Source organism: Symsagittifera roscoffensis, chromosome 3 (assembly GCF_963678635.1).
Source record: "Symsagittifera roscoffensis chromosome 3, txSymRosc1.1, whole genome shotgun sequence".
NCBI classification, from domain to species: Eukaryota; Metazoa; Xenacoelomorpha; order Acoela; family Convolutidae; genus Symsagittifera; species Symsagittifera roscoffensis.
The window spans coordinates 12,583,271-12,607,548 of record NC_087064.1 but is presented as its reverse complement, the minus strand read 5'-3'; the positions used below and the strand labels follow the sequence as shown (position 1 = coordinate 12,607,548).

Sequence of the window (24,278 nt, the reverse complement as noted above, 5' to 3'; positions counted from 1 at the left end):
AATTTTGATGAGATTAAAGGAAAATTTGGAAAACTGCTCATTCTGGATTATGCGAAAATAATAGAAACGGACTATGCTTCGAAGAGAAACCCCTGATAGCTTTTGGTAGACCCTTTGCGAATCGCGGAAACCGCATCTATTTTTTTACGAATATACAAATCATAGCCTACAACCTAAACAAATCATAGCCTACAACCTTGTCTTTAAAAACATACGAAGAATTAAATTTTTTTTAAAATGATTTGGCGAAAGTTAAAAACCTTTTGACGTTCAGTTAAAACGTTTTATAAACGATGCTTCTAAAGTTCATCGATTGACCGACCGATTGACCTTTTCACTTTTAGGAATGTTGGTTGGCATGCTCTGTGCGTTGGCTGGTGTACTCACAACTTCATTGCCCATCCCAGTCATAGTGAGTAACTTCACCCAGTACTACCAACATCTGGAAGCGAGGAAGAAGCTGCCCAAGAAAAGGAGACGCTTCGTCAACATCATACCCAACTCCAAGCCAGACCCGAGACCCCCAAGGGTTAGCAGACACATGCCAGGGGGGATAGGACCCCCTGGTGATTTGGGAGGCCGGCCTCCAAGAAAAGGTAGGTCAAAACTTGTTGTCGGCGACAGTAAAAAATAATCACGATTAAATGAACATTGTAATTCATATAATATGTTAATAAATCTCAAAAATAATTAATCAATTAGGATCTAAACTTTAAATCCGATGTCAAAGTTAACAAAAAACGGAACATAAAAAAATGTTACGTTTACAGCAAATTATATCTGCAAAGTTTAGTTTTTCTTGATATTTTTTTAAACGATAATGTGATTTTTAGGAATCGGAGGCGAACCTAAATCTCCGATGGTTCCGATGAAGCATACTTCCCCCTCCATAAACATCCAGCCAAGACGAGAAGACGGCTCAAAGATTTCCGGCTCCACTCGTTCAAATCACAGCCGAGATCCTAGCATATCTCGGGATTACGATCTTGACACTCCCTTAACGCCTCACAGACCACACTTGGAGACTATACGAAGCGAACGGGAAGCTTTCTTCTTCCCCTCGCACTTACCTCTACTTCATCGGACGGGGGTAGGAGGCGATGAGTATTCTGACGGACTCCTTGGCGAAGAACATCGACGGAAGTTCCATAGTGCCCTCTGCATTGACACAAGATGGGAAAAGAACACGCGAGGTTCCATCTCAGATCCGACAAAATACAAGGTCGGATTGCACCGTCACAAACTGAGCAAATCAGTGGAGATCGACAACTTCTCAATACGATATCGGAACCCGTCTGATGTCAAAACAGTGGTGCAGAAATTACAAGATACAAGCAGAGAAAGTCTGCACAAGGTTCAGAAGTATTTGAACAGACGGTATAGAGGCAAACCAATCAAACAACCTGCCAGTAGAAAGTCATCAGTAACGTCATACACTACAATTCCTGCACTAATGGGAGGTTTGCATGGATTTAACACCAATTTAAACAACAACCTCTTGAATCCCGACAGGCGAGCCTCGGAGTCAAGTTGCAGCACTCATACATTAGAAGGTTTCGCAACACTTCCGACTGTTCCACCGCCGTATCAACAGGCTCAAGCGCTGCCACAGATTCCTGTATCCCCCTTTCCGGCAAAACTGCCTTCCAAAAAAGTGCCAGATCGGCAAAGCATCCACCCGAGACCTCGACTGCCGACTTTTGTCAATTCCGATTTCAGTTCACTTCCAGGTGAGCCGCAAAACGACATCGTGAGTTCGGGGATTCAAATTTCTCAGATGGGGAACGGATTCCAAACGTACAATAGTGGAAACAAAAACAATAGTAACAAAAACATGCACGCAAATGGACCAACAAATATATTCCCAAGTTCCGAGTTCCCCAGTTTGGTAAGCAAAAACCAGAACGGCAATTCACAAACTGGTGGTAATTTTCATTCTGGATCACCCAAATCTAATAACTTGGGTTCATCGCTCTCACCTGACAGCGCATGGCAAGCGGGGGGAGTGGGCGGGTTTGGATCGAATAAAAAGAGACAGAGACCAAGTCTTCCGAAGCCTCCGACAAATGGGGTGTCCGACTCTGCCCAGCAGTTCAATGACCTCATAGAAATTCATGGCTAGTAAAGATGAGCAATTTAAATGCCACGTACATCTTTTCTTCAAATAATAATTGATATTTAATAATTCAATCAAGTAAGTCAAAGCTTTGAAGGATCAAATTCTGAAACATCCACCTTTTAACAGAAGTTACATTATTTTAAATAATACACAAAACGCTATGGAAAATTGAGAACCGTACAAGCGTTTAAAAAATAGAGCCAAATGATTTTTTCCTAAATTTTTGCTTATTCTTCTAAAAAGTCTTCTTGATTTTTTTTCCCTAAATTATTCTTTTTATTTTTCAGATTTTCCGTCCGGCTAGCTGCCAGATGCTTCAAATGTCCATTTTCTACTTCCACAAACCACAGATCATTTGCAAACTTTAATTTACTGTGCCTTAACTCAAATTAAAGTTGCAGTCAGTGTTAATTTTCATTAGAGAGATTTGTAATGATTGAATTCAACTTTCACTTATATTTATACCTGCTGTTCAAATGAAGCTTCACATAACCAAAAAAGCCTGTTGCTGGGCAAGTAAATGAAAAAGCTCCGGTCAGTTATTATTGCAGAACAAAATGAACTAAATTTTGAAATAACCGTTTTGTATAAAAAATTGAAGAAAAAGCACCAAAACTTCCAACCCTTATTCGTATTTGTTTTTCAAGTTAAGTTTTCAAAAAGAATCTCAAAATAAATATCTAATAGTTTAGTTGTCGCATATTGATACCACCCGCACCGAAGTTTCATGGATAATAATCGATTATAATGGATTTTCGTTGACTAAAATGTTGTCAATATAATCGATTATCATGTCAAATTTAGACCACATAATGGATTTTTAATCGATTATAATCGATTATTTTTGTTATTTTGTAGAGACTGACAATAAAAATCCAATATAATCGATTATTATCCATGAAACTTCAGTGCGGGCAATCTATCACATTTTTCAAACTTGAAACGAAGCATTTTTTCAAGTTGCTCAGTGACGACGTTTTTTGCGAGTACGTGAATTAAAAAAAATGTTTTAAAGATAACATTACGAGGGTAAACTGTTAATCGGATAGGCGCAAAATGTGGCGTCTCTAGGTCACTGGAATCCAGAGACAAGTTCTCAAACATATTCCAAAAAGTAAACTGAATCCACCGTCGAAATTTCCATGCATTCCGCGTACAAATATTCTGCAAAACTTCCGCAAAACATGTAAGCGGGTTTCGCCAATTGTCAGTGCATTTCGCATGATTGTTTACTTAACTGAACTAAACCAGTTCTTGTGCGAACAATTAAAAGCTAGAGCTAGAATGATTACCTAGCAAAATGATTACCTAGGGGCAATTAGCATAGTGGTAAGGCGTCATTTTGAAATTGTCAGATCGTGTATTCGATCCCATGCCAAAGCAATGATAGCGTGTGAGGATGAGCTCTCACTTGACCTCTAGCTTCAGGTCTACCACAACCTGACCAAATTTGGCTGCAATTGTGGTAACACGTGAAAGTTCTAGACGCAAAAACACGGCCTTGAGTCGCAAAAAAAGGAGCTTCGCTCAACAAAATAACACAGTCAGGAATGTGGGGAGATAATACAAATGGCCTATCCTCGACAGGACTGTTAAGGCCTACTGATAGATCCTCTGCGATTCGCAGTAACTACAAAAAAAGAGGAAATTAAAGCAAAGACTTCACCACTGAAAAAATCGTAACTAATGGGTTATTTAAAATCGTGGATGTATCATTTAGCATTTGGGATACACTTCCTCAGCAAGCTGTTTCTGAGATCCTAATTTGCTAAACAGATTCCAACAAATCACCGAATAATCAAAACAATTGCATTAGAACAATGGGTTTTCGTTCTTTAACGAATAAAAAAATACGTATTTGGAATTATAACTATATATAACCAGTTGGGGAGGGCAGTATTTGAGATAAAGAGATGAGAGTGAATTTAACGAGGGCAGTATTTGAGATGAGCGGACTTTTAATCGGTATATTTAAGTAGCATTGACCGCGCATATAAAACTCTCCATTTCAAAGTGTTCCGGACCCAATATCTCAATTGAAAAACTATGCTGCATTATCAGCATATAAGACATCAGCACAAAAGACAACTCTTGATTCGGTTTGGAATTGGATTAGAAACTCGCACTTAGTCAAAAGTTATTACGATTAATGAAATTTAATTATGAAGCAGTATAAAACTGATGATTTAGTTCACTCCAGTCGCTTGAGTTTTTATCCAATCTCAAGTACTTCATTCTATTCTTTATTTGGGAATGAAAAAAGTGACTTCACGAGGTGACTCCAAGCCTGGGAGGAAATGAGATCGAAAGGTTAAGGGAGAAGGTAAACGAACTGTTGGCAATAAGAATGACTGTTGGCAGTAAATGAGATTGAACTCACTGTGGACTCGCAAATATTGGGAAAAATATAATTAATTTAAATGCGTAGCTATATATGTTGCTGGAATCCTCAAACGAATGCAGATTCCTCTAGCAGATTCCGATTAGAGTTGCAAATCCGCAACAGTGCAATTTTAATAAACACATATTTTAGTATTTGTTGACGGATTCCACGAACTATTTCTGACCAAAATTTTCCACGAACTATTTTCTGGCAAATTTTTGAAAAACCAAGTTTTTGACGGTCTACTAATATATCTGTTTAACGACGTGAAAAAGAAACTAAAAACCTTTCTAAATCAAAATTAAAAAGCAAGTATAATTATCAAACAAATTTACTGTATTTACTAAATGGGTTGTCATTTTAAAATTTTTTCATTTCGGTTTGGCATCTTTGTTGTTTAAACAGCAGGAACTTTTTTTCAGGACTAAAAAACGTCTTTAAAAAGTTTCGCTTGAAAAATGGAACTAACAATGTCTTTAGATGGAACAGTTTCTAGTTTCGATTGGACTAGATCTTTTGTCAAATTTTAGATTTAACCATTCAGCTCAGCAAAAATTACAGATTTACCCATTCAGCTCAGCAAAAATTAAGAAAGAAATCGTGCCCTATATTTCATGGACAAAACGTGAATATTTTTACCATGACTATAGCTGTGATTAATTTTTCAGTTGTTAACCAAAAAATCTGTCTACTGCTCTTGATCTAGTTTTTTTTCCTGACTTGACGTAGTTTGACTCCATTCCTCAATAATTCAAAACAGCTATATTCAAAAACCTACATTTTGATTTTTGTAAGTGAGATAAATTTTTTTAGAAGCAGTTGAAAATAATGTTGAAAAACAAAAACCTAATTTCTGAAATTACTCCAACTAATTTTTTTTTTACCATCAGACTACCATTTTTGATAAAATCCAAGTAGAGTTTTAACATAATAAATTTAGTGATTAAAAATTCTCGCGTGCACGTTTACTTACAGCATATTTTGAAAAATTGTCTTTTTTCCGGTTTACTTAATTTGAAAAAATAAATAGTTCAAAAATTTAGCAAAGGGCGTTAATATCAGTGAAGAGACGAATGTGAAATTTGTAGACACAGGCAAAAAAAAATTCCGATTTTGCTTTGAAAATCTTCGTTTGCGCACGCTATGACATTTTCTTCATCAAGTACTGCAGTAAGGACTACAAAACCTCAATTTAATTATCCTCAAACTGGCAATGTTAACAAAAACCCCCATTATTTAACAACCATTGATTGAAGAAGTGATCGAAGAAGTGATCATTCTTTTTATTTTTCAGATAAAGATCCTGAATAAAGATTTGGAACACAAAACAGGCAACTTAGCTTGGCAAAAATCGTAGCGTAAAAAATGTTTCAACTTTCAAAAATGCCCCAATACATACAAAACTTACAATTCATTTCTTTTTTCAACACAATAAATATTATTCCGACAATTGAAAATGGGGTAGAAATTTTGTATTCGGGTGTTTTAGTTTTTTTTCGATTTTTTTGCTTTCAACGCAAAATCAGAAAACACAAACAAACAGCGGGCTGGGTGGAGTGATATACCATCTTGAAGCTCAATCAGTCGTAATTCGAACAAGTTTTTTGTACTTTGAATAACTAGTTCGTTATTTATGGAAAATACCAATTTAGGCTGAAAAAAGTTTTTTGCTTTTAACAAAAGAAAAACTAAAAAAAAAATTTCAAAATTGTTTTTTTTTGTTTTTTGTTTATTAATTTTTTAAAAGCAATTGTAGTCGTTTACACTTAATTCACTAAATGTATACGCGTTTTTATAGTTTTATAGGTCTAATTTTTGAAAATGTTTCGGCAAACTTTGAGTTTTCGCGGAAAAACTGTTTGGGCTTCAAGTATGGTATTAAATTAGAAGTTTTAAATGGGCTTCGAGAGCAACTGGCGTGACTGCTTCGTTTTTCAGACTAAAAGTAAAATTTTTTGTTAGTTTGACCTCTCACGACGTTACCAAATTAGGGATTCATTTTTACATGATTTTAGTTTAAAAAATTGTGAGGTTTTTGTAGCTATATTAGCTTTCATTTTTGCAGTTTTTTCTAGTTCAGTCACCCTTTGCTGAGAACATAGCGAAAAAAACTTGGAAAGTTATGAAAACATTTTCAAGCAAAAGGTCTTCCAAAAATTTACTTTTCTCGGCTTGTCTCGATAGAAACTGAATCCAGGCAAAAAATTTGAATTCTAAATTAGCAACGGAACAAAACTTACAAAGAGTCAACAAAGTCGGCAATCTTTGCGCAGAAACAAGTTGATACATAAAAAAAAAGATTATATAAAATATTTTTCAAGTTTTAAGTCCCACCTGCAACTACAAACAGAGGCAAATCGAAGTTTCGCAACACGTACGATGCAAAAAAAATTCTGAAAAATGAAATTGACATTTTTTTTTAAATTTCTGAAAATAAGTTAAGAAAAAAAATAAAAAAATTAAAAAGAACGATGTTCATGAGCAATGAAGTTCATGGAAAGAACTGAAACTCAGTTACTCATTGTCAACAAACTTTTGGTCGAAACCTGTTTGAGACGAAAACCAAAAAACTGTTGTCGTAAAAAATTTCATTAAGTTTCGCAAATTTTTACAACCCATCCAATCTGAAACACATAATCGAATGCAAAACAATTTGCCCTCAAAATTATGCAAAAAAATTGACCGACGCGATAAAACATGAATTGGAACTGAATATTTATGAAAGAAACAAAAAAATAAAAAAAACCCAATATCAGACTTCGTAAATTTATTAACTATTGAGCTTTCAGTTGTAGCCAAAACTGTTCAAAATGAAAAAACACATATGCTCTGAAAAAGAAGACAAAAAAACCCTATGTTAAAAATTCCGTTTAAGGAAAACGGAAAGTGAACCGACAGAAACTCGTACAAAAACCACAAACCCGAAAAACATTGAAATTTTTTTTCATTAATTTAAACCTGACATACGGGCTTTACCTAATTATTACTTAAACTATAAAAAATTTTAATTGAACTTACAAGAAATTGAGCATGTCAGAAGATGGAGGAGTCCGGAGATATGAAATTCTGTGAACAAAAATATTTACGGGGAAATTCGACGAAAAATTTGGGATTGTTTATTATCAAATCAGTTCGATCGGAATATTCTTCTTCAACCTTTGCAATCATCTCATGTTTCCAAGATATCTGATTTTGTCCAGTACAAGGGGAAGAAGCCCTCTAACTGTCAAACCAAGCTTAAAAACAGCCTTTCGAAATTGTTGAAAGTTTCTCTCGGAATTTTCTCGTCAAAAATGAAACAAATAAAAAAACTGTGTTTTGAAAAATGAATACCTTCTACGTGAATTGAAAATCAGTCCGCGTACATTCAAGTTTTCCAGTTGACGGCCCTACACACTTGTGTTACTGACATTTAAAAGCTGCAAAAAGGAGCTACAAAAAGCAAAAAAATAGAGCAAGTAGTACCTTGGAATGTAATTAGGCAACCACACTATAGTTTTGCATCTGATCAAGTGGGAATTATAAAGCAAAATGGTGTATAAATTATGCATTTCAAAAATATTGCAAAAAATAGTTAGTTGGAAAAATTCGTGGTTTTGATTTTTTTGTTTAAAGAAACAAATAGCTTTCTTCGGTTCCTTTGATGAATCAAAAATACATCAACTGTGTTAAATTATTAAGAATCTAATGTTAACGAACATGCTATTAAATAGCCAATGCAGCATCCTGCTTCAAAAGTGCCACCATAAGTAGCACTTATAGTAGCCACTAAAGTTGGAATAAAGTAGCCTTGTAGTATCCGATAACTTACTCTTTTCATTTTCGCTATCCGCAAAGTATCTATCATTTTACTGGAATTTGATCAACATCAATTGACTTATTGATTTGAAAATGGTCAAAAGATGCATATTATATTCACACAATTTACATTCGAACAATTTACATTCGAATAAACTATTTACAAGTATACAGTTGGATATTATGATCTCAAAATAAGGCTAGGTCTGCTAATCATAAAGCTAGGTAACTTATGATACATCAAACATTTAAAGGAGATAGCACAACGGTGAAAATTGTGATAAAGTTAAAAAAAAATTGCACGGAATAGAAGCCTTTTTTACATTTATCAACGACAAAGTTTTTGGCCTCTCGCTTTGAAACAAGTTTTTCCTAGCTTTATCTTCATGTTCTGTCCAGTAGATCTAGCAAATCATCTCCCTTGCTCTGACCTTTATTCTTATTATCTTCTAGCGTCATTTCGGCAGCAATCGAATCTAATTTTGAGCTGCGTACCTAAAAGAGAAACTAACTAAAGCTATTTTGAATGAAAGTGTTTTGAATTTCATTTTGTTCCAAATTTAGGGTTTCAATCACGCAAAAAGGTAACATAAAAACAACTACTATTGGACGAGAGACTGAATCTCTTTCTTTTTAATTTTACTGTGCACTTTAAGCTATTCAAGTAATTAATACTTCGTTCTTGCAGCTGATTAGATCAGCCAATACCCTACCACTACATAAAAAACAACGAACATTCAAAAAAATTGTCCTTTTTTCAGACCCCGCGAATTTACACAGCACCCGAAATTGGTATGATACAACACGCCAATCATTGTTTTCCACTAATTTTCCTCGTTTTTTGCTTCTTAAGCTCAACGACGTAATGAAATTTCTAGTTATTTGTTCATAGATATTAATGAATGGTATCATAATTGTGCGCACGTACAGCTAAAAACCGGTCCAATTCTAGCCGGTGTTACCTTGTTCACTTGCAGTCTCTGTGCACTGTGAGAGGCAACCGAAGAGGAGGCTGCACTCAGATCAGAGGCCGACGGCAGAGCAGTCCCCCCAGAGCTACACGTGGAGGAAACATGGCAATAATAATTATCTTACGCCAACATTCAAACTATTGAAAGTTCAACTTTAACTTGCGTTTTAAGAAAAATGATTAGGGGTAATGGGATGATAAGGTCAATCAAAAACGGCCGAAATAATGAACGATGCCCAGGAAAAATAATGATTGACATCTCGTGTTTTAATATTCGCACTCTTCACTTGTTTTTAGTCCTACTCCCAGAAAACTCCAAGTCAATGGTATTTAGGTTATCATCAGGTGCATGTACAGTTTTCCACTTGACTAGAACACATTCATACCTGCTGCTATCTTTTCCAAACAGGTCCAGCTGGAATGTGAACCCTCCCGACTGCTTGCCACTCCCTCCCTCTCCCCCACCCATGTGTCCGAGGAGTGCGTTGAGCATGTCTAGCTCCTTGGCTGCACTCTCATCCACCCCCATCTGGTCCAGCTCACTGCTCATCACTGTCTTCAAAGGGGGTCTCTTCACTCCCAGGCGATCCACCCCACTCCCATCTGTACAGAACAAGCAATAAATGAACTTGAAAATACCCTAAAACCGTTTTTGTTATGGCTACAAATTGCTTTAACTGAAAAAAAATGGTATCAACTATTTTCCTTTCGGCAAAGCTTCGGAAATCGCAAACAAGTGATGTTAATTTTGTCACGTCATCATAAATTTTAAATACGATTATGTGTATAGATGTTAAGATAACTTCGAAAATATTTCGTATATATGATGGTATTTCGTTATTTCGTATATACGATTTGCGCTGAGTAAAAGCTTAAGCGAGCTTATTTTGAAGATTCTGCCAACAAATAACCTTGTTTGATTTGTGGCGAATTATCCACAGACACGCCGCCTTCTGTTCCCTTTTCGTCCTCGTACATGTTGCGGCCCAGGATGATGACTCTGTCGCCATAGATGCCATAGCTGGGCTCCTTGTAGATCTTCACTGTCTGGATGTCCTTCGGGAACTGTCTAGACCGAGACCAACTGCCGTCTTTCCTGAACAGAAACAAACACACCAAGTCACAACAATAAATCATAAGATCAGAAACATAATTAGGAACGCCTTTAAAGCCTAACACACATGGAGCCTAACACACAGACACATCATTAACATATTTAGTAAAGAATATCATCGACTCCATTTTCTAACGATTCCTCTCTTTCAAACTAGCTGTCAATATTTATGCTTGAAGTGCTCTATCATTCTATTGTGGGTAACAGCAACCATAAGAGAAGACACCAATTCTGCGTCAGATGATTTCTATTTGAATCAAAAAGGACTTCTACTAACAATTTTCAACTTCAAACAATTCACAAATTCGAATAGGCCAACGTGATTTAGCATAAGCGAAAAAAATAACTATGGTTTTCGACCACGACCAGTGAAAAAGGGAAAGTTCCCGTATTTGGTAGCTCGTTTAAAATCAATTTACTTACTTGAACATTTTGATACCGCCTGGTTGTTCTATACCCTGAGGCGGGATGCTAACCAGTTTGGACTGGATAAACCTGCCAGTCTGGGTCTGGACCTTGTCGCGGAGGAAGACGGACACCCTGACGTGCACGTCCTGGAAAAAGGTGAGCAGAGTGCAACGCACTCTCTGGAACTCCCCCGAGGTCATACTGCCGAACATCTAAAACATACATAGACAGTCTGTCAGTTAAGAAAGAAAAATACCCTTGAGTCAAAGGAATATTGTTGCCTACAAAAATCAAGTTATTAAAACTGAAGCAATGGACGATAACGACTTACGTTTTGCCCGTACTGTTAAGCTAACTCATTGAACCCACAAGCATACCGTTTGTTGAAATACTTGTGATGAAAATGATTTGGTTAATTTTACTCTGTCAATGGTCTTGTACATGTTCTCCACGAGTGCCTTCGTCTGGATCTGTGAGTCAGGAATCAGTTTGGCAATCGAGTCCAGGTGGTTGTATGTCACCAAAAGCACATCTTTCGGCTGTCAATATAAAAAGAACGTTCAATTACATTTTACAGGTGCGTACCCACAGATCCGAATTCCCACACAACCTGAAAAACTTTTAAAATTTAGTTTAGTAATAAGCAACAAAACAAAATATGACTAAAAAGACTAATTAAATTCGTCACAAAATTTGGATTACTTCTATTGGAACGATTGAAACGTCCTATTTTTTCCAAACCAAGCAAACACATAATCCAATAGACTAGAAACATACATTTTTTGTGTAAAAGCTTTGCTTTCAGTGAATTACATAGCAAAAAAGTGCGACTACCTAAATAACGCTATAAATTTTTCGGCTATCCAGGAACAATTTTTTTTCAGCTATCCGGTAACTAAACGTTTTTTGACTACCCAGTAAAAAACCAAATAACAGTAGTAAATAAGTGTCTTGAGAGGGATGCTGGGAGCAGGCGTCAAAAAAGTGGACAGTAAAGAATATCTTTGCCTTTGTCGCGGTAAATTTGGTTGAAAATTAGAACTTTATAGCTTTTCGGGATATAAACAAAAGAACGATAAAATTTCGATTGTTTTAAAGCAAACACATCCTCCCTCCAATTCAGTTTTTCAATGATAGATTTTTGGCTTTGCTCGAATCGAAAATTTTGGTTATCAGAAAAACTTTCGGCTACCCGTGAAAAGCAATTCGGCTCTCCGAGGACAAAATTTTTTTTCGGCTATCCAACGAAATTTTTTATAGCTCTAATCAATACAACTCTGATTTCAGAGCTAACGGGAACTTAAGCGGTGAATTATTTTTTCTTATTTGTAAGCTCAATTAAAAACATAACACAGAGGCGAAGCTGCAGATCGTAAACACAAAATTAAGCTTCAAAAGCCAAAAATAGCTTTAAAAGGTGCAAAAAAGAAAAGAACAAAATATGAATGGCAACGAGTTTTGAGAAATAAATAACCACTACGTGATTCGAACCTCAGTATTCGGACATCTAAATTACCAAGTCGACTCATAAATTGAAGACTACATGCCAATAAACTGCGAAAACCTCGCAACAAAAGAGCCACCAAAATGAGCACTTTAACGTGCGAGTTGGGTTGAAGTAGAAAAAAGTGAACTTCGTAATATGGCACTATGCTCGCTAGCTCGGTTGAGTAAAAATCGATATAAAGCAAGCATGGACGGCACAGTGCTTCTCTTTTATTCAGGATGTCAAAACTCGAATAAACATATGCAGTTTCAGTGCCAATCTCTCACACAAACTACCCTTTTGACACTACAGCTTGAAGTTTCCCGAATTTATTTATATTGAGACACATAAAATAACAATTAAAGAGCCAGCCCGATGCCCTCATTGATCGTAGATCCCTCGTTTGGTATCTATGACCATGTCACTATTCTTGGAACTGGAAACCTTAAGTATTATCTGGCCTTCAGTTCTTTGAACACAACTGCCTTAGCAGAAACCTTCATTCGCTGACCTTAATTTATGACCTGTGCATTTATGACATTCGCACTGACCTTTGCACAGAAAGTGATTTGGTGTTTGACAGCCATGGTCATGAGGTCATACAGCTTGTCCATTGAGACTGTATTGAGTCGCATGATAGAAGTGTGAACTAACTTCTCAAAAATGATTCGGAGATTCTTCCTCGCAAACAACTCTTGAGGACGAATGATCTCCCCCAGGAACTTCACACCGTACATGCTGTTCACTATGTCACACACCACTAAACGCATTCAACAAATGACGACAAAAACCTTTTATCAGAAGTTCCATTTTTGTATCTACAAAAATGGAAGCTTTGCAAGGGAATGGACGGTGTTTTGAAGCTTGAGATTTCATACTTTCATCCATTCTAACTTTTTGCAAGTTACGTTTGACGAGATATTTTTAAGCTCCACAATATGACCTTCACAAGGAAAAACTTATCCAGTACGATTCCAGTAAAAAAATTGATCATGAAAACAGTTGTCATTTTGCGACTGACTCACCTTTATCTGCCTTCTCCTTGGCCACGTGTTGTGCGCTGAGTCTCTGAGTTAATACATACAACATCTCCCCTCCCAGATTCACGAACAGAATAGGCAGAGTGTGCATAGACATGACAAGACAAGACAGACAGCTAGACTTTTATCCAATCCAAAACAACAACAACTAATATCTGAAAAAAGGACTCAGGCATTAAAGAGAACACTTCTTTCTATACGTCCGTCATAACTTTTCGAAACATCAAATCTAGGTAAAAACATAAATTCAAATTAATTTAATAAACTTGTAATTTTGAGCTCGCCCGAAACCACCTTCGAAAGTCAACTTTTGAAAGGTTTGACAAGAAAAACATGATTTCGAAGTTGTTCCTCAAAACAAAGGCAGCTCACAAAAATTTAAAATATTCATCATAGCAAAGCTAGAACCACCTGTAAATTAATTTCATCAAGTTATAGCAGGTTTTGCCGCTACAATCTTCAAAAGGTAATCTTTTTTTCTTCAACATAAAAATGAAATTTTGATATGAAAATGTTCAATACTTCAACTGAGCTGTGAAAAGATAAAACAAAATGAAACTTTATTTTACAAACAATTCATTTGCATTACAAAACAAAGAAGGCAAACATTTCACTTGATTCAAATTAACCTTTCTACCGTACGTTTTTGCGCATACTATTCTGGTGGTCAATTGCTGTCCATATAAGCATTTACGCATCAATTGCTGTCCATATAAGCATTTAGACAGCTTGTTTGGACGAAGCTCTATTTTTGGCTTGTATAATCTCAAAAAAAAGCTGAGGTAAAATTTATACGAGTTAAGGTAAAAAAATTAAGGTTACAACGACAAAATTTCTTTTGATTATTGAGTTTTAGTGGAGCAAATCATTAGTTCATATTGGTTCAAACGATAGATTTCTTCAGCTTTGTTGATGATTTTAGCAATTGATAATGATTTTTTTTCTGATTTGAAAAGACTCTTTTTTGTTTCTGAAGTACAATCCATGGTCAAAAATTTCCTTGCAGCTCGTAGTTAAGAAATTTTAAGGGAGGAAATTATTATATCGTGGGTACCTTATTAATTGAAGCTGAACAATAAAATTTTTAAATATATTGTTTTCTACCAGGAATCATCCTATACAGTTGTTAATTGTGATGTAAATTGCAAAATGTTTGCTGCTGCCGATTAGCAAAAAATAACAGCTAGTTTTGGTTTGCTGAGAAACTTTTTTACGGCGCGTTTCGGTCGATATAGTTTTTTCTAGTAAACGATCTTCATTTTTCACGGTCTGGGGCGGTCCCAGTATTTGGCATTTTTTTGATCAATCTCCACTAAATGGATCTTTTTAGTTTCCTTGAAGCATTTCTAATAATGCTTAAAAACGATAGATCTTTTTTGTACATGCTGGTTGGGATATGTGTAAATTAGATAAACAACAATGCGGTTTCTACAGCTATTCGAATATTGCTCTCGGATTTTTCTTGATTTCATACATTTCTGATGTATGCAAAATGGTTAAATTTCCTAGACTACTTAAGGAATGGCCATAATTCTGCTATGATACTCGAATTCTTCCTGGGTAATTCAAATATTCATATTGGTTCAGATTTTTTAAATATTTTTTTCAAGTTTTTCTGCAACTGAAATGCATTTTTCTACATTTTTGACGATCTGGCTCATCTTGCTGCTTATTACTTTTTTGGACACAAATTGTCTTGATATCTCATCTTCATCTGTTAGATTTTATAAAAAATGGTCTTTAATAGTTTGAACGTTCTTCAAAACAATTGGCTTAAGAAAAAGGTATATATATTTTTGAAAATCATGCTTCATTGCAGGTTTCTACATCTTTTTCAAACATTCTACTCCATGCAAATCCTTTAAAACCAAAAAGAAGGCAACAATAGGATCCTACTTTGATTTGCTTATAATTTCTAAAACAGCATATTTTTTTGACATAAAAATTGGGTAGAAAAAAGTTTTCATTTTCAAGCCTTTGGCTGGTCCCATGAGTTAGCCTAAATTTTTAACTGTTCCTCATTGCTTTTATCTGGTTTAGATCATCGGCGAAATTTAAATTGCGATTATTTTGAATCTAATGTACAATCATAAGTTTTGTAAAACTATCATAAATTTCTATTTCTGTACTAAAGCGGATTTTGAGCTGTCTATTTTGTAAATATGCATTCTGTTTTTTTTTGATTTTTTCTATTTTCTGTTAATTGTTAGGAAACTAAGCTTCTTCAACTAGTTGAATTTGATTTTAGTACGTTCAGTAGGGCAAATTAAATCGCAACCTCATATTGGTTCAAACTGGTTGACTTTTTCAGGTTTTTTGTTGCTTGTAGCAACGGTTAATGATTTTCACCATTTTGTTTGGCAAATTGATTAATCGATTTGCTGATTTATTCTGCGTGGTCAACAAACACCCAACAATTCATCTGTTGGAGGGATCTGACATTTTGTGATTGCCTCGAAAAATTATGATTGTGAAGAGATATGTATATATATTTTTTAAAGTCAAGGAATTGCCCTTTATATACTTAAAGATGCCTAATGTTTCGCAAAGTGTTTGCTCATACCGATGAAATTTATTCGTTTCGACAAAACTTTCTAGTGTCGATATACTGTGCCGATATATTGTTTGTATTGTGCTTCAAAAATTTCTTGTTTTCTGAACACTTTGGTGTTTTTTGGTAAAAAAAACTGTCCTAAACTTGTAACCATTAACCAAGTATACAATTAAGAATACAAAAAAATTTATTGAGACGAGGTGAGACCTGATATTCGTTTCAAACTGTCCAACTTTCAGGTTTTTGGCTTTTTTAACAACTGATTTGATTTTTTTTATCATATGCTGTTGAAAAGGTCTATCTTATTGCTCAATTATACAGTTTTACTTGTAATTTTAGCTATTGAAAAAAGGTAGTTGTGAAGTATATTAAGTCCTAAAATTCAGGTAGGGCAAATAGCCCTCTTCTAAAAATTAATGCAAAATCGGTCGTCAACATGACTGGATCGATTCATGAAAGATTTTTGGGCTCATCAAGTTATGTAGGGTAGCCCACAGGTATCCATGAAAATGAAAATTCATGCGCAAAAAATTTGTTACAGCGCTACAGAAAAAACCTGTATATTTCTTTATAGAGAAGAGCTACATTGAGCCTAAATGCTTTCTAGCATAATGCAAATTAGCGCGAGTATGACTTCCAGTGGTTTCAGGCGTGTTAATAGTTTCCAACTTGTAGAAAAAACAAGACATGTTCGAAGAACAATGGGAAAGCATCATCATAAGTACCAGAGTTGACATGACATGTTGAGTAGGGTAAAACCATCTTTCTGGGAATTGATGCCAATAATGTCTTGCGCTTCGCCACATTAATTCATTGACAAAATATCAGCACATCGGGTTACCTAGGGTAGCCTACAGGTATTCGTGAGAATGAAAAAATCATGCGCTAAAATTTTGTTACAGATTGCGACAGAAAAAGCAACTTGTTTTACAGAGAGGAACTATATCGAGCTCGGATGCTTTTTGGCGTGTCGTAGATTAACGTTAAAATAATTTTTAGGGGTTTCAATGATAGGTCTTTGTACCAACTAAAAAGAAAACAAGATTCGAAAAACAAGGAAAAATCATCAAAACTACCAACCTTATTTTTTTCTATTAGTTGGAACAAAAACCTATAATTTAAACCCCTAGAATTAATAATAACGCAAGTCTGCGGTAGGCTAAAAAACATTTGGGTTCCGTTAGGTCCTGACTATAAAACAAGTATTTTATTCTGTCGCTTTCTAACAATATTCTCGCGCATGATTTTTTTTCATTTTCAAGGATACCTGTACGTTACCCTTGATGAGCTGGAAATTCGTGTATGAACCAATCTGGTTATTTTAACGACTGAATTGGCTTCAATATCCAGAAAACGCATTTTTACCGTACCTAACATGTTATTTCAACTTGATGATACTTCTGATGATTTTTCCTCTTGTTTTTCGAATCTGAGTTGACATGACCATTTAGGTAGGGCAAACGACCTTTTTCTGGAAATTGATGGCAAATCGGTCATCAGCAAGGCTTGATTGCTTTATGGTTGAACTTTAGGCTCATCAAGTTATCTAGGGTAGCGCACAGGTATTTGAAAAAAAGTCATGCGCAAAAAATTTGTTACAGCGCTACAGAAAAAACCTAAAACTTTTTTGAGGCGAAGCGCTATATTGAGACAAAATGCTTTCTATCATACTGCAGTTGAGTGCCAGCAAGTCTGGAGGTTTCTGGCTTGTTTCTTGGCTCCAACTTACATAAAGAACAAGATAAGTTCGAAAAACTAAGGGAAAATCATCAGAAGTACCAGAGTTGCCATGACATGTTAACAACTGATTTGATTTTTTTTATCATATGCTGTTGAAAAGGTCTATCTTATTGCTCAATTATACAGTTTTACTTGTAATTTTAGCTATTGAAAAAAGGTAGTTGTGAAGTATATTAAGTCCTAAAATTCAGGTAGGGCAAATAGCCCTCTTCTAAAAATTAATGCAAAATCGGTCGTCAACATGACTGGATCGATTCATGAAAGATTTTTGGGCTCATCAAGTTATGTAGGGTAGCCCACAGGTATCCATGAAAATGAAAATTCATGCGCAAAAAATTTGTTACAGCGCTACAGAAAAAACCTGTATATTTCTTTATAGAGAAGAGCTACATTGAGCCTAAATGCTTTCTAGCATAATGCAAATTAGCGCGAGTATGACTTCCAGTGGTTTCAGGCGTGTTAATAGTTTCCAACTTGTAGAAAAAACAAGACATGTTCGAAGAACAATGGGAAAGCATCATCATAAGTACCAGAGTTGACATGACATGTTGAGTAGGGTAAAACCCTCTTTCTGGGAATTGATGCCAATAATGTCTTGCGCTTCGCCACATTAATTCATTGACAAAATATCAGCACATCGGGTTACCTAGGGTAGCCTACAGGTATTCGTGAGAATGAAAAAATCATGCGCTAAAATTTTGTTACAGATTGCGACAGAAAAAGCAACTTGTTTTACAGAGAGGAACTATATCGAGCTCGGATGCTTTTTGGCGTGTCGTAGATTAACGTTAAAATAATTTTTAGGGGTTTCAATGATAGGTCTTTGTACCAACTAAAAAGAAAACAAGATTCGAAAAACAAGGAAAAATCATCAAAACTACCAACCTTATTTTTTTCTATTAGTTGGAACAAAAACCTATAATTTAAACCCCTAGAATTAATAATAACGCAAGTCTGCGGTAGGCTAAAAAACATTTGGGTTCCGTTAGGTCCTGACTATAAAACAAGTATTTTATTCTGTCGCTTTCTAACAATATTCTCGCGCATGATTTTTTTTCATTTTCAAGGATACCTGTACGTTACCCTTGATGAGCTGGAAATTCGTGTATGAACCAATCTGGTTATTTTAACGACTGAATTGGCTTCAATATCCAGAAAACGCATTTTTACCGTACCTAACATGTTATTTCAACTTGATGATACTTCTGATGATTTTTCCTCTTGTTTTTCGAATCTGAGTTGACATGACCATTAGGTAGGGCAAACGGCCTTTTTCTGGAAATTGATGGCAAATCGGTCATCAGCAAGGCTTGATTGCTTTATGGTTGAACTTTAGGCTCATCAAGTTATCTAGGGTAGCGCACAGGTATTTGAAAAAAAGTCATGCGCAAAAAATTTGTTACAGCGCTACAGAAAAAACCTAAAACTTTTTTGAGGCGAAGCGCTATATTGAGACAAAATGCTTTCTATCATACTGCAGTTGAGTGCCAGCAAGTCTGGAGGTTTCTGGCTTGTTTCTTGGCTCCAACTTACATAAAGAACAAGATAAGTTCGAAAAACTAAGGGAAAATCATCAGAAGTACCAGAGTTGCCATGACATGTTAAGTAGGGTTAATATCCTCTTTCTGAGAGATGACAAGAATTCGGTCGTTGGCGTGGTCAGGTTGATTCGTGGATGAGCTTTCAGCTCATCAGGTTACCTAGGATAGCGTACAGTTATCCGTGAAAGTAAAAAAAGTCACGAGTAAAAAATTGTTAGAGTGACAGAAAAACATCTTGATTTATAGAGATGCACTATAAGGAGCCCAAATTCGTTCTAGACTACCACGTAGTGTGCAATCGACTGCTAGGTGTTTCATTTATACGTCTTGTCCCAATTAATAGAAAAAACAAGATAGGTTCGAAAAACAAGGAAAAATCATCAAAAGTATCAATCTTGTTTTTTTTTCTATGAGTTGTAACAAAGGACTATTATTGAAACCCCTAGAATTCATACTCACGCTAGCCCGTGATACACCAAAAAAGCATTTCAGCTCGGTATAGGGCCTCTCGATAAAGCAAGTAGTTTATGTCGCTCTCTGTAACAATACTTTTGCGCAAAATTTTTTCATTTTCAGGGATACCTATAGGCTACCCTAGATAACTTGAGCTGGAAATTGATCCATGACTTAATTGGGCCATTCATTAACGCTAAGCGATCTTCACTTCTGTTCATAGAACATGTAAGGATTGCCTACTGCGCCTTTGCTTTCCTCACCTATCTATGAAGTCTTCTCGTACTTCAGTTTGTATGATGGAACTGCTTGGCTAACCAATTATCCTTTGTTTTTGGACTAAGTTCGAATGTAGCAATGCGGCTTTGTTTTCTTAAAGCAAACTGAGAAGTCTTGTAGGGCTTCAGTTTGCAAGTTGAAACTGTTTGGCTGTCCGGTCTTCAGTTCTGTTTTTATATCATGTGGGATTATGCAAATGCCCTAGTTCACTTCAGCAAACTAAGTCTTTACGGACTTAAGTTTGCTTGTTAGAACTGTGCGGCTGCCGAGTTATCTTTTCTTTTTTGGATTAGGTTGGAATGAAGCATTGTGGCTTCGTTCTCTTTAGCAAACTAAGATGTCTTGTCGGGCTTCAGTTTGCAAGTTGGATTTGTTTGGACAAGCAGTCTTCAGTTGTTCATAGAACATGTGGGGCTTGCCTGTTGAGCTTTTTTACTCTCTAAGCAAACATGTGGGGCTTGCCTGTTGCGCTTTCGCTCTCTTCAGCAAACTTTGAAGTCTTGTCGGACTTCACCTTGTAGTGTGGAAGTGTGTGGTTAACCATTTTTTCTTTCTGTTTTTAGACTCAGTTGGACTGAAGCATTGGCTTTGTTTGCTTAAAGAAAACTGAGACTTTGCGGCTGCCGAGTTATCTTTTCTTTTTTTGGATTAGGTTGGAATGAAGCATTGCGGCTTCGTTCTCTGTAAAAAACTGAGTGTCTTGTCGGGCTTCAGTTTGCAAGTTGGAACTGTTTGGCCATCCGTCTTTAATTCTGATTTAAAACAATGTGGGATTATGCAATTGCCCTTGTTCACTTCAGCAAGCTGTGTGAAGTCTTTTCTGACTTCAGTTTGCTTGTTAGAACTGTGCGTTATTAGAACTGTGCCTAGTTTTCTTTCTCTTTTTGGATTAAGTTGGGATGAAGCATTGCGGCTTCGTTCTCTTAAGCAATCTAATATGTCTTGTCGGGCTTCTGTTTGCTGTTGGCTAAGCGGTCTTCACTTCTGCTCATAGAAAGTGCGAGGCTTACGTGTTGCGCCTTTGCTCTCTTCAACAAATTGTGAACGCTTTTCGGACTTCAGTATGGATATTGGAACTGTTTGGCTAACCAACTTTTCTTTCTGTTTTTGGACTAAGATGGAATGTAGCATTGCCGCTTTGTTTTTTTTAGAGAAAACTGAAAATCTTGCCGGGCTTCAGTACGCAAGTTGGAACTGTTTGACTAACTGGTCTTCAGTTCTGCTTTAAGACTATATGGATTTTGTCACCTTGCGTGTTTGGGTCCCTTACGCGAACTGTGAAGTCTTGTCGGGCTTCAGTTCGCACGTTAAACTGTTTAGCTAATCGGCTTACAGTTCTATTGCAAGTTCTCGTCGGATTTCAATTTGCCAGCTAGAATTAATTGCCTTCTTTGTTTCACAGCTGATTTTAATTTTTAAGAAACTTGTCGAACAGTTAACTCAAACGTAATGTCGATCGTAGACGTATTAGCACAAATTGACCTGGTAGAGGCACAAAAATCTAGATTGCTAGACGTAATCACCAATAGTTATGAGACCATAGAGTCTTTCAAAATGCTGAGTAACCAGCAACTAATGGACTCAGCGTTTCCCTTGCCTGCTATTTTGGGTTTAATGGCCCTCATAGAGAAGAAGGAAATTGCAATAACGGTAACGCCGCTAGCGGTCTCAAGTAAGGAGAACCTTGCAGAAACCAGAGGGGCCGAGTAGTTTGTACACTTCTGGCAAAATGGCTGAAGTTACGGCGTGCGAGTTCAAAGAGAAAATCTCTGATATTAATTGTTGAGACGCGAGCAGGTTTATTGCAACTAAACAGGTTCCTGTTTGACAAAATAGTAGAGGTTAAAAATTACATATAAGCAGGGCTGGGAAAATAGTTTTACCACCTAAAACAACTTTTTAGTTACTTTTTCATCCTCTCAAAAAAAAAACAACTATTTAAATCGATGGTCTTTTTTAGCAACTATTCTCTTCAAATAACGAAATAAGTTATTACAACAATGCGAGTAAGGATTGATTAACTCGTGCCACTTATCTCACAGTAAGTAAACAAGTGTTCCCTCGCTTTCAGTCTGCTTTGAAGTCACATCTGGCAACATCTGTGCTTTTATCACGTCAAGCATGCCAAAAACAGCCAAACCTCCGCATCAGAAAGCCAGGGAACTGCAACGGGAGTTTCCTGTTTTTCATGTGGCTGATGGATACAAACTCATTTGCACAGCTTGCGAAAAACGAGTTTCTTACGATTTGAGATCCCATGTGACGCAACCTTTAGCCGGCCAGGAGCACAAAAAAAACGCTGAGAAGCAGAAAAGTTCCCCTGCTCAAACTTTCCTAGCGTCTCGTCCGAAGGAAAACCGAGAGTTTTCACAGTTCGCGAGAAAGGCTCCGATGAAAGGCTAGAAAGGCTCCGATGATTTCTCGTGATGTGGAAAGGTCGTTCTCAAAATACAACAGTCTGCTTTGCGATAATCGTACATCACTGCAAGACGAGACGATCAAAAAACTCCTGTTTCTCAGTTGTAACACTCTGTAATTGGCTTCTTTTAAATTGAAAATCGGCTTAATGAATGAAGTTTTTGGCAACTTTTAACTAACTATTTTCAGGATTTAATAGCAACTTTTTAGTTACTTTTTTGTGTAATCGTTAGCAACTATTTTCCCAGCCCTGCATATAAGAATCAAAATTTGCTGTTTATTTTTGAGTAAACCGAATTTAAATTTTAGCGCTTACCGAAAGAGAAAAACTTCGGGCTGGATAGCGCACTGAAAGAAAGGTACGCAAAAATCGCGTTAGAGGCGTATCCAAAACTGAAGTCTCTTGACAAAAACTGTACCCACGTAACTGTTTTTCTGATGCGTACCAGAAAATGTTTTCCTGTAAAATAAGTTATATGTATAGAGTTTTTTAAGGAGGTGTTCTACAAGCCGTTCTTCAAAATAAAGCTCGTAGGAGACAAGTATCAACCATATCCCCAATCCGGTCTGGTAGAAGAGAATTTAAAATCACGGCGCGCTGAGCGGCAACGACAGATTGTAAAGCAGCAATCTAAAGGTATACTGTAGATAATCGTTTTGATAATCGAAAACAGTTTTTCCAATAGTACTAACGAGAAAAGGAAAAAAAGTGGCAAGTGAGCTTCAGGACGACCTGAGGAGCTTGCAGAGAAGTTGCAAGACAAGAAAGTGTACTATTCTCTATCAAAAGAATTGTGCTCAGAAGGCAAAATAAATAATGATAACTATCTGTATATAATTGGATTGAATGCGAAGGTGGAAAATGAGGCAAGTATTTTGCCTTCAAGTTAGTTTTTTGTAAGCTTAAAACCTAGTTTTCTTCTTGTTCAAATAATTGAATGAGGAGTTTAAATTGTGGGACCCATTTGCGCTTCTTTTTGCCCCTTTCGTAAAAAAAATGATGCGGTATGCGACGAATGCGCCCAATGAAGCCATTGACTCCAAAAAGCATTACGTTTGAATAAATTTACGTATTTGAGCGCCCTGTCAATATTCTTTGTGGGATTTCTCATTTGTTTTGATGGTTATCTAGACCACGATGCCGAATTTGCCCGAAGGTGCCGTGTTTCTCTTGCTCCGGCTAAGCAAACAACAGGAGTTAAGAACAGGCGCAATATGCGAGAAGCTATCCAAGCCTGTCGGGAGAGCTTCATAGTTGATACCCCGGTAATTTCTACGCTTTTTTTTTCTTTCAATACCCGACCTCTGAGCAAGTTTATTATCTAAAAACACAGTAAAAGATTCGGGTAACCTAGAGTTCCAGGTTAACCTAGAAGAAATGGGGACAATTCTGTGTACCACTATGCAGGCAAAGTAATTTCGCATATTGTGAGTGAGTTGTCGTTCAATTTCTGCGTTTTGAGACGTTCGTTGTTGGACCGAAAGGCGTCAGTGAAGTTGACGATGTGTTCGGTGCCAAAGATACAGCTTTCCGGCTGTTCTTTGTACTCAAAAGACGGTATCCTGATACTACGTCTGTTGAAGGGATTCATTCAAAATGCTGCATTTAAAAAACAACTGATTCGTGTGCCAACTCAAGTTGACTTTTTGGCGCGGAAATTCAGTCAGGAGATCGAAAGCCCAGAAATCTATTTTTTGTAGTTTTATGCTATACCATGGTATTGCTCTGTGTTTTTGTTTTATTTCATAAGAGACAAAAACATTATTTTGTCACTATTTTTTTCACATAATTGAGGCAGTTGTTTTGTTAATGTTGTCGTTGGAACAAAGTCCTTTAAAAGCTTTTTTTTTTCGGAAAGTCAATTGAAATTCTGTAAGCATCGCTGAATTAGGTAGTTGGTTTCGACACTCTCTGCACTTACCCTGGGAAAGGTTAGTTTATGACTGTGTCCTTCGATAATCAGTCCGTAATGCT

General features: G+C 36.4%; 2 protein-coding genes across 2 annotated transcripts in view; both read right to left on the bottom strand.

Moving 5' to 3' along the window:
• Positions 1-24,278, bottom strand: part of LOC134842871 (ATP-binding cassette sub-family F member 1-like) — a 362,252-nt gene that overhangs the window by 224,188 nt on the left and 113,786 nt on the right. The gene's annotated exons all lie outside the window — the stretch shown is intronic.
• The window catches only part of LOC134842872 (acetyl-CoA acetyltransferase, mitochondrial-like), a 134,164-nt gene continuing 118,301 nt past the window's right edge, over positions 8,416-24,278 (bottom strand). The window contains exons 2-9 of the mRNA XM_063859376.1: positions 13,304-13,475; positions 12,830-13,038; positions 11,215-11,331; positions 10,808-11,004; positions 10,182-10,366; positions 9,657-9,873; positions 9,263-9,356; positions 8,416-8,795 (exon numbers count right to left, since the gene is read on the bottom strand). Of these exons, the coding sequence (XP_063715446.1) occupies positions 8,685-8,795; positions 9,263-9,356; positions 9,657-9,873; positions 10,182-10,366; positions 10,808-11,004; positions 11,215-11,331; positions 12,830-13,038; positions 13,304-13,415 (1,242 nt within the window). The 5' untranslated portion in view covers positions 13,416-13,475 and the 3' untranslated portion in view covers positions 8,416-8,684. The remainder of the gene's footprint in view (positions 8,796-9,262; positions 9,357-9,656; positions 9,874-10,181; positions 10,367-10,807; positions 11,005-11,214; positions 11,332-12,829; positions 13,039-13,303; positions 13,476-24,278) is intronic.